General features: G+C 41.4%; 1 protein-coding gene across 1 annotated transcript in view; it reads right to left on the bottom strand.

The window, feature by feature from the left end:
- The window catches only part of ANKDD1B (ankyrin repeat and death domain containing 1B), a 53,207-nt gene that overhangs the window by 26,076 nt on the left and 12,623 nt on the right, over positions 1-14,508 (bottom strand). The window contains 3 exon segments of the mRNA XM_049707875.1: positions 65-163; positions 7,042-7,143; positions 7,242-7,344. Coding sequence (XP_049563832.1) covers positions 65-163; positions 7,042-7,143; positions 7,242-7,344 — 304 coding nt within the window.

Raw genomic sequence — 14,508 nt, forward strand, 5'->3', positions numbered from 1 at the left:
TCTACACCTCAACTGTCACTCCCCTTTCTCTGGTACTCAGCAAAGAAATAAAAGTCCATTTCACCTTGTCCTTTTCTGAAGTATGCAGATTAAGGAAGATAAGTTTTTCTATCATTTCAATGTGGCCCCGCTCTGCTGCCAAAAGAAATGGTTTTCTTCCTTTCTGAAAGTCAATCGTAAACTTCAGTGTTCATTATACACTTACTGAGCCGGCAAGGCAACCAACAAAGTGGGCAGCAGCTTGAGGGGAGGGGATGGCAAGGAGGCCAAGGTGGTGATTCTGGTCACAGCATTCTGGGGCCTTCCTAGGGGAGGGTGAAAACAATCCCTCTCACTTCAAACCAGATCCATTTCTGAGTTGTTGCCCCAAACTGTGGGAACTCCGCATCAGCACAGAATCATTTTTATGGGGGTAGAGAAGTACTGTTTGGAAACGGTCTTCCCAAGCACCTGGGGAGATGCCACCCCACAATCAGACAATGAGATTCCCTTTCAAATGTAACAATTTTACCAACTTTCTGCATTTATTGAATAGTTCTTTCACTCGACTATTTATTGAGAAGCTGATTTTGTGCCAGACCCCATCTGAGTCACCTGCGTATTGCTCAGTAAGCCTTGCCTTACTGATAAAAATGTTTGAAGCAGAAATTGTCCAGGGTTTAATATTTACGTGACTCATTCAGACATGACGTGCGTCAACTGCTTCTCTTTAGGCTCTCCTTGCTTGCTCATACATTTACCTCTAACGTTCACCAAGAATCAACGGGAAAACTCTTGAGAATAGGTCAATGTGAAATGGGATGGAGAAATTAGGAATTATCCAGAGAATATAGCTTAAGAGGGATGTTTAGGTGTGATTTGTTGGGGAGGAAGGTTCAAGTGCAGAATCTTCTGATTATGGCAATTTCTCCAACTTTTCACATTGCAAAGGGAGACTGCATTTTCAACAGCCAAAATGTCATCGAGAACAATGAAATACCCATAAAAAACTCAATTTTCTAACCTGAGATATTTAAAAGCAGGAAAAGAAGGTGGGGTGGCAAAATAGCACAAGTATTTTCTTCGACTAAAGAAAACATTCACAGATTGGCTTGATATGTTATTAACTAAAAGCTTAGCAAGATGTTTGAAATGTGAAAAGCAAGATCCAAGACTCTTTATCAGAAGGTTCCTGAATCTAGACTGTTATCTGATCTCCTGCTAATGCAAGATAATAAAAAGATAATGGAGTCTGTCATACAGTGAAGCAAGTCAGAAAGAGAAAGACAAATACCGTATGCTAACACATATATATGGAATTTAAGAAAAAAAAATGTCATGAAGAACCTAGGGGTAAGACAGGAATAAAGACACAGACCTACTAGAGAATGGACTTGAGGACACGGGGAGGGGGAAGGAGACAAAATTACTGCGTCTGGCTTATACAAATATCTGCTAATACTGACAACAGATAAAGGTCCATATAAACAAATCACAAAAAGGAGGATGGGAAACACTGATGATATACTAGATGAAAACATTTAGTCACACATCCTTATAAATCAGTCACTTGTTTACTGAACAATTATTAAGCACCTATGTATATGTCAGATACTGTGCTAAGCAAGAGTGGCCAAGATAAAAAATACGGCACCCCGATGTTAAGAAGCTCAGAGTCTGTTAGGGAAGACGAACACACATACGAGTGACCATAATGAAATGCAGGACCTGAGCTGGCGATCTGTGGGAGTACAAAACTCAGTGTGAGTGTGTTTGTGGCTGGGGAGCAGGTGACAAGAAATGGGGGGAGACAGCCTTTAAAGGTTGCTAATGCCCTGGAACGGCAGGAAAGAGCACTGGTGACCTGTTTCCTCTCCCCATCTTTTCCACTGGAGAACAGCCCCTGTGCCCCACCTTTGTGGAGCTGTTCATTATAGCTCCTGCCTCTTCCACCATCTACCCCTTGGTCAGAGTGTTTGGTTCAGGATGGTCACGTGCCAAGCCACAGGCCAATCAGAGTCACCTGTGAGCTTTCATATATAAAACTTGAGGCTGCTAGTAGCCATCTTTCCCACCATGTGGAGAGTAAACCTATCAATAATGCCAACAGAGACAGCCAAGAGTTGGGAGGAAAAAAAAGAGCTGGACCCAGCCATGCCTGAAGCCAGCCAGATACACCCTCAAACTCTTTAGTTAGGAGTTAATAAACTACCTTTAATGTTTATTCTAGATTAAACTGGATTTTTGTCACTCATAACAAAAAGAACTCTAACTAATACATATTTAGCCGTCTGGGGACACACACTACTGGAAGTATCAGGAGTCTGTTCAACTTTAAAATGGCCTTACTCTTTTATCCTTGGTTGCTACAAAGTCTTGCATTTCCGCACGCCTATACAGAGTGACAAAGGACCCACCCACAAAGAAAGCCTAGTCTGGTAAGAAATGGGAGGTTATCAAAAACAAAACATTTTTCCTCACCAAGAAAACAGCTATTACTTTAAACTTTGTATGCCCTTTAAAAAATGTTATCATCAAGAAAAAAATTGAAAGCCAAATTACACAAAATAAGAACATTTAAAGTCGTCTCTATCTTATAAACATATCAAAAGGTAGCATGAAGAAAGATGAGGTGACAGTAAAATGAGATACAAATCTTTTCTCCCATCTCTAGTATCAGTTATTAGGCAAAATAACAAGAATTTTAAAAATGTGGGTTTTTTTAAAAAAATATAGTTTCTTATGTCTTATTTCATTTTTTAACCACCCAACCCTTTTAAATTACACTCAAGTGGGCCTCTACCAGTGCAGCCTCGGAGAACTGAGACTGCCCTCACTTGGAAGGCAGGGAGATTTTCCAGCCTGGAGGACTATGGAGCCTGGTGTCAGGGCCTCAAGCTTCAGGCCCCACACAAACCACAACAACTTCCCAGCTCAGGAAGGGATCCTGAATCCCTTTCTTAATTAGCAAAAATAAGGAGGGTCCAGAATTCCTGTTCCTTTTTCCTTTATTAACTTAATGTGCATTTAACCTAATACGTCTTAATTCAATGCATTTAAATTGTTTGCAGGTGAATAAGCCTGAGGAGTTGCAATTATTCATTAGAAATTATTTTTCATTTTTAAGTTTACTGCCAGGGTTATTTGACAAGGTACCAAGTTCGGTAAATGTTTCACAAACAGCCATTAAATGTGCACCTTAAGTCCAACCTGGCCATCCCTTCCCACAGGGATCCCAGAGAGGGTGCCCTGGAGAGCCTCTGAGGAGAGGAGGCCGGTGGAATCCAGCATGAAGCCCCCCAGTGCCTCCTGGGCATGTCTACACACCCAAGACATTTCCCTTCACCCTGCGATCAGGAATCCACAGCAGGACCCTAGTTGAAGGGGAAAACCAGCAGGGCCTTGAATAACTAGAGATTCGAGAGAGGACGAGAACATTGCCATGAGTAAAAAGTGCTGAAAGAGCAGTGTGTTGCATATGAAGGCATGGAACTGGTGTGAAGGGGAGCTGCTGGGTCAGTTCTCCCCAGATGGGAGTCAATAGGTTGGATGAAATCCAAGGCTGTTAGATGTGGGTCTCAGGTCCACATAGGAAACTGTCTTCTCAAATCCCTTCATGACTATTATCCCCAGTCCTCCAAAAAAAGGATGCTTCTTTGCATTTGGACCTCTAGAGACTTCATATATAGATTCCTTTAAACCAGTGGAAGTTCCCCGATGTATGCAGCTGAAACCAACCTAACGTCGTACCACCAAACTTTATAAACATTCAACAGATACATGAGAGGCCTCTGAGGGCATTCCCTTCTGTGTCCCTTCCTCTCCAAACATTTTAGTCTGAGTATTTATTTTTGGTCACTAGGTGGGAGTTTACATGTAGATTCTAAATATCTAGACTGCTTCACCTATGACTTCTCCTGGCTGCTCTAATCTCTCTCCCCTGGAGAGGCCACATGATTTCTAGAGCTACGGAGTTGGGAGAAACTTCAGTATACTCCAGTGTCCTCCATCTCTCCCATCTCACCCAATCTCTTCCAGGCCTAGTTAAATCCATTTTGTTAATAAAGACCTCCTCCCTATAAGGCTTTCCTTGTTAGCTTTTGGATTTCCCTGTAGGCTAATGAGAAGGATTACTAACTCTGGGTAGGTATAAAGGCTCTCCATCACTTTCTGTGGATAAGAAACTAGGGAAGAAGGCCCGCTGTGAAGGTGGAGCGGTCTTTTCTATACAGTGCATTTCATGAGCTCCACAGTATCTTTAAGCAAATACAGATGGAAAACCCAACACTGAATTAATTGACCCTGAGCTCCTGATCCCAGTTCCTACTGGCTTTTGCCAGTATCCTTGACCTCACTCACAGATCTCAGAAAAAGGACAGACTTTGTGTTTTTATTGGATTAATCCAGGTTTCTTTAGGATTAAAATTGGACTCAGAGATTCTTCTCTCCCTAGATGACCCAGTGAACTCATTATTTGCTCATTCCTCATATGTCTCTCCACCCATCTTAATTTTAGGTCCTCTTAGCTTCACATCTACCTGGCTCTGCACAGTCCGCTACCAGGACTCTTCAGCCTTTTCCCCAACAAATAGTCAGAGTTGGAGGAAGAGGAGTGGAACAGGACAAGTCCAGAGCCTGCCGAAGAGATAATGGCCAGCAGAAGCTCCAGAAGTGGGGAAGGTTCCCCACAAACTGCTTTGGTCTTTGAGCCCCTTCAGCTTGCCTGATCCTCCCCACACACAGCCGTCTCCCGTGAAAGCATCCAGAGCCCAATGAAACGGAAGACAGTCCTGTTCTCACACAAAACAGGTCCTAAGGGACTTCCCTGGTGGCGCAGTGGTTAGGAGTCCGCCTGCCGATGCAGGGGACACGGGTTTGTGCCCCGGGCCGGGAGGATCCCACGTGCCACGGAGCAGCTGGGCCCGTGAGCCATGGCCGCTGAGCCTGCGCGTCCGGAGCCTGTGCTCCGCAACCGGAGAGGCCACAACAGTGAGAGGCCCGCGTACCGCAAAAACAGGTCCTGATAAACAAAAAGGTCCTACTGTATAGCACAGGGAACTATATTCAATATCCTGAGATAAAAGAATATAAAAAAGAATATATATATTATATGAATGTAATATATATAACTGAACCACTTGGTTGTACAGCAGAAATCAACACATTGTAAATCAACTATACGTCAATAAAAAAATTAAATTAAAATAAAAAGAATGTATATATATATATATATATATATATATATATATAACTGAATCACTTTGCTTTACAGCAGAAAGCAAACACAACATTGTAAATCAACTGTACTTCAGTTAAAAATACCTTTTATTAAAACAAACAAACAAACAAAAAATCAGGTCCTGAACATATAATCTGCTGAACTGAATTGAATGGAATTCACTCATAGGCCACACTCCTAGTTAGCCTGGATCAAGCTGGAATGTCTGACTTCCTCATCCTGACATTAAATGCTGTTTGATTATGGTTATCAGTTTGAGGAAATTAGATAGCATTTTACCCCATAATAATTGTTATAATAACTAACATTTAGTGAGCACTTACCAAGTACCAGGTTCTCCGCTAAGTGCTCTATAGTCATTAACTCATTTAAGCATTCCAACAGTGGCTACTCTGATAATATTACTACATAGGAATGGCTTAGGGGTGGCGTCTGATTGGAAAGGGGTGGTAGAATGGCTTGCCATTTTGCTCACTGGCATAGGTATTTGTATATAAGATTGAGGAAGCATCAAAATCATTTCTATCAAAGAATGGAGGTATTGCTGATAAAAAATGACATGGAGGTCAAGACATCCACCCCCAACCCCATCATGCCTTGGTGCTACCATGAAGTAGGTTTTATTATTCCCATTGCACAGAGGGAGATACTGAGGATTTCAGCAGTTGGAGAACTTGCTAAAGCCACATAGTTAATATATGCCCAGGCCTCAGCCCAAGTCTGTCTGCCTCTAATCTGTAAAGGTATAGTTGCTCAGTCATATTCAGAAGAAGTAAACTAAATTTATAGACTTCACTTGAAGGAATGGCTTTTGTTGTTATTATTTTTAAGATTGAGGTCAGAAAAAAATGTGAAGGTTTTTTAAAAGAGGTGAAACAAAGCGAATATTACTGATTAACTTCTAGAGAGAGTTTAATGGAGAGTAAAGTTCTAGAGGCACAGTGAGAAGGAGGTTCCATTCAAACTCCAAATGCCAATCCCACAGAAGATATTATCCTGTGAAAAGCCTAGAAGGAGATATTCCAGGGAAAAGACAGTCTCTAGCACATGGGCAATGCCCACTGTCCTCTGAGAAGGGAGACGGTGCAGCATGGTGACTAGAGTCAACCAAACCGGAATTCAAACCCTGGCTCTGTCACTTCTCAGTTTGGAGCCCTCAGACCAGGTACCTAGCCTCTCTGGGCCTCGACTTCCTCAAATATCAGTAAAAATAAGACTTCCTTTGAAAATAAGTAAAATATTTTTTCTTTATACGATTACTGTGGGGATTAACAGTATAATTCGTTCATCCAGCAATGATTTGTTAAGCATCCCTACGTGCCAGGCCCTAGACCTCTCGCTGAAATAATGTGTGGACACAGCATTCCTCTGGGCCAAGCACACTAACGAACACTCCATAAGTGGTAGCTGTTACTATATCACTTCTTATGAAAGGAAAAAAATATAGATGGATATGGTAAAATTGCACTATATTCCACGGCTCATTACAGCACAGCCTTGGGTCAAATACATTCCCAAAAGGCCAGGCATAATCGAGTAAAATGCAGGCACCCAAACAGGGTGGATACTGTCCACCCCTGGCCAGGATGAGGGAGTAGAGGCAGCTTCCTCAATACCTCCTGCCCTCCCCACATGCAGGTGCTAGGGCCACCACCGGCACCAACAATTTCCATCTGCTCTGTGCTCTGCCAGACAGAGACAGGATCCAGCTACAGGGTCAGGTCTGTCCGTGCTGGCTGCTTTGGCAGTTTCTGCAAGGGCAGGAAGAAAGCAGAATTTAGTGGGGGTGTATTTGAGACCTGTCCACCCAACAGCAAACACACCTCATCAGGCTGGTCCAAGTCCGTCAGGTGCAGATCTTGAATGAGGTACTCCACAATGCCCATGTTGCTCTGAACCCCAAAGTGGAGGGCATTCATTCCATCCTAAAGAGAGCCAGGGTAGGGGAGACAATTACACTGCAATCTTCTCCTCCTGCACTGTGAGGAGAGGGCTTCTGTCCAGGTGTGATCCACATACCTACCTGATTCTTGGCTCTCTGGTCTGCTCCAGCTCTAACCAGCATGAGCATGATCTCAAGGCTTCCAGACCAGGATGCAAGGTGAATTACTGTCAAGCCATGCTTCCTCCAGAAAAGAGAAGAAAGGAATCTGTCACTTGGGTGAGCCACCACACTGTCTCAGCCAACAAAAGCTAGGTTAATACCTAACTGTTGAAAATTAAGAAATGACAGTTTAATATACAGCAAAGGTGATGTTTCAATTCTATGGGGACAATGAATATATTTAATAAGTGGTATAGGCACAAGTAGTTCTTCATCTGGGAAAAGATAAAATTAAATCCTGTATCATATCATACATACAAAAAAGCACACAATTAATATATTAGAAGAAAATCTAGACTATAATGTATAGTGTTTTAATTCAAAAGTTATAAAAGGAACAAGATGATAAACAAAGACAATAAACAAATGATAGATTTTTTTAAATGTACCTTAATAAAGATAAAGATAAATGTAAAATGCCCATCAATATTGGAACACTGAACAAATCAGGGAACAGTCATACCACATGATGTAGGCATTAAAAATAATTAATTAGGGCTGTAACAATTGACATGGAGAGACTTCCATTAGGTAGTTGTTAAATGTGGAAAATAAGATGCAGAGAAAATATAATACGATCCCATTTTTTATAAAACTAGCTATGACCAAAAACTCATATGTGTATATGTATGTATCTATATCTATTATAAGTGAGTAAGTGGATAGATAGATAACAATGTGGATATGGGGACTTCTCTGGTGGCGCAGCAGTTGGGAATCCGCCTGCCAATGCAGGGGACACAGGTTCAGGCCCTGGTCTGGGAAGATCCCACATGCTGTGGAGCACCTAGGCCCGTGTGCCACAACTACTGAGCCTGCGATCTGGAGCCCGCGAGCCACAACTACTGAAGCCCGTGAGCCACAACTACTGAAGCCTGCACGCCTGGAGCCCGTGTTCCGCAACAGGAGAAGCCACTGCAATGAGAAGCCCGTGCACTGCAACAAGGGGTGGCCCCTGCTCATTGCAACTGGAGAAAGCCCGCTCGCAGCAACGAAGAGCCAACACAGCCATAAATAAATAAATAAATAAATAAATAAATAAATAAATAAATAAATAAATAAATTCATTAATTAAAAAAAAAAACAAAAAAAACCCGAAGTGGATATGATCATATGAGCATGAGGAAAAGTACAGAAATAAACACACAGATCCTACATCGTTAAATGTAGTTACTGGAGAAGAGGAAACTATACAAAAAAGAAACAAAAGACTGAAGTTATAAAAAGAATTCTATTTATGCATAAATTATTTAAAATAGACTCTCTCAGTAAAATCACACATGCATAAAAGAGGCTGAAGGAGAGATTTTGCTCAAGACCTAGTGACCTGCAGTGATGCTGGGGGTACTTAGACTTGTACACCAAATGAACAGGAAGAGAAATGTGAAAGGAAACAGCCAGCAGTTAACACTTGTCTCAGGGAGGAGGGACTGGAGGGCTGTATCCTGAGGAAAATTAAGACCTGCGCCCTAGGTCCCAAGTTAAAGAAGTATATAGAGCAGACATTATGAGCATGATCTGTAGACTCAAACGAAACTGACCTCAAACTCTGGCTCTACCACTTTCAAATGCTATAATCTTGGTCAACTTAGTTAACTCTTAGCCTCAGGATCCTTAATTGTAAGTTCATGTGTCTGCTTTTCTGTTTCCTTTTATCCTTGTCAAAAAATCATCCATTAACTACGAATAAGGTCTGAGGATCTAATGTATCACATGGTGATTATAGTTAATAACACTTTTATATAATTGAAATTTGCTAAGAGAGTAGAAATTAAATGTTCTCATCAAAAAAAGAAATGAGGTGATGAGTGTGTTAATTAACTAGATGGGAGGAATCCTTTCACAATGTATACACACACTGAATCATCACCAGGTACACTTTAAATGTATCACAGTTTTATTTGAACCATACCTCAATAAAGCTGAAAAAAATTTTAAATAAATCTCTTTTAAAATGAAAACAAACAACAACAACAGCAAAACCCACAGGGTTTATAGGGGAAATGCGGCAGGGGCTCAACACTAAAAAACTCTGTCATTGACACCTTTTTAAAAAGATAGGACCCTGCTATGGACTGAATGTCTGTGTCCCTTGATAATTCATATGTTGAAGCCTAATCCCCAATGTGATGGTATTTGAAAGTCATGCCTTTGGGAGATAATTAGGTCAGGAAGGTGGAACCCTCATGAATGGGATTAGTGCTCTTATAAACAGACACAGAGAGCTTGCTTCCTCTTGCCGCTCTCCACTGAGAGTGGATAAAACCAGAAGCAGCTTTCACAAGATGCTGGCAGTGATGTCGTCTTAATCTTGGACTCTCCAGTTTCCAGATCTGTGAGAAAGAAACATTTGTTGTGGAAGCCACCCAGCCTGTGGTGTATTTGTTACAGCAGCCCAAGCTAAGACAGACCCTAATAAAAACAACAGTACAATTGTACATGTTAAATGGTTAGGTATTTAATCACCATAAATATGGTACTGGACCTCCAAAAAAAAAAATCATCCATAACCTCTGTATAGATGCCTTCCAAAAAGTAAGCCTTCTCAGCACATCTTATTTGCATCTCATAATCAACTGTATTTGTAATCCTGGAGACCAATTTGCTAAATGTATAGCATATAAATAAATAAACAAGGAATGAGGGTCTGTGGGGGACTTCCATTTTAAAGTGTATAAGCCTTTTGGCAGTTACTTTGGCTGTCCCCAGAAATTGCATTAATGTTTCTCTTATTGTCAGTAAAGTCTGGGTATGGAGAAGTGAAAAAGCAAGTCCCAGATTATGGAGATGTAACTCTAAATCTGTGGTTCTTCACTGGGGGCAATTTTGCCCCCAGGGGTCATTTGGAGATTTCTGGAGACACTTTTGGTTGTTGTGACCTAGGAGAGATATTGGCATTTAGTGGGTAGAGACCAGAGATGCTGCAAACATCCTATAACCCCCCCAACCTCCACCACAACAAAAAAATCACCTGACCAACAGGTCAATAGTGCCACTGTGGAGAAACCCTTCTCTAAATGTACATACCCTATAATATTTACCTTTCAGCTGTCACACTACACAGTGAGGCAGTCTATTAAAGTCTAGAGTGAAGAAAACGCTTACCAATGTCTGCACTTTTTCCCAAGGAACAATGATGTACAATAACTAGTTGAGGTTTTTCAAGAAATTTTACCCCTTAATTTAGCCTTCCCTATAAGTCAATGTTTCACACCCAGTAACCATAAATCTAGTTTCACATATGGTCAGAAAAGAGGCCAAAAATATTTGGGATAGATGATAAATCATATTTTGATAGCTCTATTTTTCCCTAAGAGGTCATTCCTAATTTTAAAGCAACCAACACTTAAGGATTTCAAACACCCATCATAAAATCCAAAAGCAAGGAATTCAAGAGGCAAACAACTTGAGTCTCTGAAACCATAAATTCCAAATGGAGCCATCGTTCCTCAGAGGCAAAGAATCACTCCTCACAGATGTAAAGTAAGTCTTCTGATAAGAAACTGACATGCCTGAGAAGTTTATGAGCATGAGTCACAGATTACATTCCTAGTCAGTACCTGATGCTCTATAAAGTGTAAAATGCCCACAGACACCGACAACCTGTTCTCATTACCAGTCTGATGACAGGCAAGAAGGTCAATAACTTCCCCGGGGAACACTTGCACTCAGAGTAAGCAGCTCTGAGAGTAGATGCTTGCATTATCCTCTGGGCACCACCTGCACTCCACCTGGGATCCTTTCTTCACATCTGGAGTAAGAGCCTCCATTTACCTCGTCTGCCTCTTCTCCAGATTTGTGGATGCTGCCCGCTTTGAACCTGGAGTCCTCAGCCTCTGGGCTATGCATTTGATCCTCAGCACACAACTTACCTGTTACAGTCTCAGTCCTTGCTCCCCAACAGAGTGTAGGTTCCTCAAAGCAGGGACTGTATCTATGCCAGTGATTCCTGAAACAATCACCTGGGGATCTTGTTAAATTGCAGATTCTGATTCATGAGGTCTGGGGTGGGGCCCAAGATTCTGCATTTCTAACAAGCTCCCTGGTGATACCAGTGCTTCTGGTCCCAGGACCTAGTCTGAGTAGCAAGAACTTATATCTAGTTGAATCCCCAGTAGTTGGCATTGATACTCACCCACAACAGACACTGAATAAATATTGATGGTGAAGGGGTGCCACTGTTGGCTCTTTGCAAATAGGTGTTAGAACTCAAAAGACAGAACTGCTAAGTCAAACTGAGGGCTCATCACTCAGATAAAGAAGCTGCCAGGTCTGGCCAAACATGGCATTGCTTGAATTATAAAAAGCATTTTATTAGTTATGCTCTAATGCCACTGTGAATAATTGATTTAGTTACAGAAATACTTAACTTAATGAATCTTTCAAGGCAGAGTACGGAGGTACATCAGGAATGATGCTATTTCCCACCTGACAGCATTTCAGTGCCCCAAGGCAAAGTTACAAGAGGCTGATGCTAGCCAGAGTCATGCTTCAAATACAGGGTAATACAAATATATGTTCGGAAAAACCTCAGAGAGAACAAAGTGGTAAAACCTCTCTCCAACATTTTGGGTACAACTGACTTCCACTCTGACATAAACGAGTAGTGTGTTTAATACATTAGACACATGGCAATCCTCAGACATGCTGTTTAAAAGAAAAGATGCTATTGAACCTGGGCAATGGATACACCAGAGTTTACCGTACAATTCTCTCCACTTTCATAGTATGTCAAAGGTTTAGGGTTATGGTCCTGTTTAAGATGGTATAAGTACACTCCACTCTGTCTCTCCCAACAAATGCTACTAAAATCTCTGGACAGACGTTTGGAACAGCTATTTGAGGACTCTGAGTAGTAAATGACAGCAGGTAGATTGGGGAAGAAAACCAGAACTCAAAATACAAACAATCAGGGTTTCCTGATCTTTTTGTTTTCTCTTCCATACCTTCCAGCTGGGACTCAAAGCAGTACAAATCACTGGCCCGGACAGAAACAGCTCCAAGAGGAGCTTCCCATTCTGGTCTAAGAAGTGGAAGGGGGCCCCTACAGGGCAGTGGGGGAAATCCTAATTTTGTTTTGTTTTCTCTTCTGGTTCCGCCCCAGGCAAGCCTCACTCCCAAAGTTGCAACCCCACAGTAGAAGGGGTAGGAGCAGTGACTGGGCAAGCAGTGACAGAGGGAATCCTTCTCTCTGACCTGAGGAACTGTGGTCAGAAGAGGAGGATGCGGGTGGGGGAGGGGGGAAAAGGGGTTTTTTTTTTCCTCTCTTAGTCCCAGAGGCAGACATAATTGTGGGAAGTACACAGCAGAGCTGGGATACTACACCCTTGGCTTTCTAGTCAGAAGACCAGGAAAAGGTGGAGAAGGGCCCTGTAGGTGGAGAATGTAGGGGAGATGATCTTGGAGAGGTGGGAGTTCAAGAAAGCAACCCCATAAAGTTGTGTATGTACTACTGGCCTTCCCCCCGGACCTGTACATGTTCCTGACCCTAAACAGTGTGACAAAAGCTTGGGGAACTGAACTATCGGGTAGACCACTGCCCAGGTCTCAGACTGGCTCATGGATAGCGCACAGGTCCAAACAGCACTGCAAAAGTGTTAAAAACTGGTGACATTGGTGTCAAATGGTGTTGACGAAATCGGTCATCCATATACCAGATTCCTTATAACTTTATACTTAAATTAACTCAAAACGGATGATAAATCTAAATGTAAAACACAAGGCTATAAAAGTTTTAGAAGAAAAATACGAGAAATCTTCATAACCTTAAGTTAGGCAAATCATTCTTAGATATAATACCAATAGCTAGATTCATTTTTTAAATACAAGTGAATTGAATTTCATCAAAATTAAAAACTTCTGCTCTATGAAAAACACTAAAAAGATAAGCTGCAGAGGGTGAAAAAATATTTGCAAATCACATATCTAACAAAGGACTTGGATCCAGAATATATAATGAACTCTCAAAACTCAACAATTAAAACAGGGACTTCCCTGGTGGTCTAGTGGTTAAGAATCTGCCTTCCAATGCAGGGGACACGGGTTCGATCCTTGGTGGGGGAACTAAGATCCCACATGCCATGGGGCAACTAAGCCTGCGAGCTGCAACTACTGAGCCTGCGTGCCACAACGAGGGAGTCTGCATGCTGCAACTACAGAGCCCACATGCTATGGAACCCATGCGCCACAACTAGAGAGACCTCACACTCTGGATCCCACGTGCCACAACTAGAGAGAAGCCCGCACGCTGCAACAAAGAGCCCGCACGCCGCAACTGAGACCCGCCACAGCCAAAAATAAATAAATAACTAAATAAATATTTTTTAAAAAATAGTACCAAGCACACAGGGTTGTTGCAAAGATCAAATAAAATTAATGTAAAAAAACCAACATAATCAATTTTTTTTAATGTTCAAAAGATTTGAACAGACATATCACCAAAGAAGATATACAAATGGTAAATAACATAAGAAAATATGATTTAATAACAATTAGCTATTAAAGAAATGCAAATGAAAACACAATGAGATGCCAATACAAACCTATTAGAATGGCTAAAATTAAGGGAGAAAAATAACAATACCAAGTGCTGATGAGGATGTGGAACAAATGGAAACCTAGTACATTGCTGGTGGGAATGAAAATGGTGCAGCCCCTCTAAGAAAGTCTAGTGGCTTCTTGTATATAGCTCACTATATGCCCCAGTAATCTCACTTCTCTAGGTATTTACATTAGAGAAATGAAAACTTATGCTTACACAAATACCTGTACACGAATGTTTACAGCAGCTTTACTTGTTATAGTCAAAAACTGGAAGCAACTCTAATGTCCTTCAACTGGTGAATGGATATAATAAACTGTGGTATATCTATACACTGGAATACTATTCAGCAATAAAAAGGGAAGAATTATTGATACATGCAACACATGAACCCCAGAGAAATTTTGCTGAGTGAAAAAAGCCAGTGTCAAAAGGTTACATACTATATGGTATCATTTATATGGCACTCTCAAAAAGGCAAAATTATAGAGGTGGAGAAAAGATCAGTGGTTGCCAGGGTAGGGGAGGGTTTGACTACAAAGAGGCAGCATACGGGATTTTTCTGGATGATGCGACTGTTCTGTATTTTGATTGTGATAGTGGTTACATGAATTTATACATGTGTTAAAATTCATAAAGCTGTAT

This window comes from Orcinus orca, chromosome 3 (genome assembly GCF_937001465.1).
Source record: "Orcinus orca chromosome 3, mOrcOrc1.1, whole genome shotgun sequence".
Taxonomy (NCBI): Eukaryota; Metazoa; Chordata; class Mammalia; order Artiodactyla; family Delphinidae; genus Orcinus; species Orcinus orca.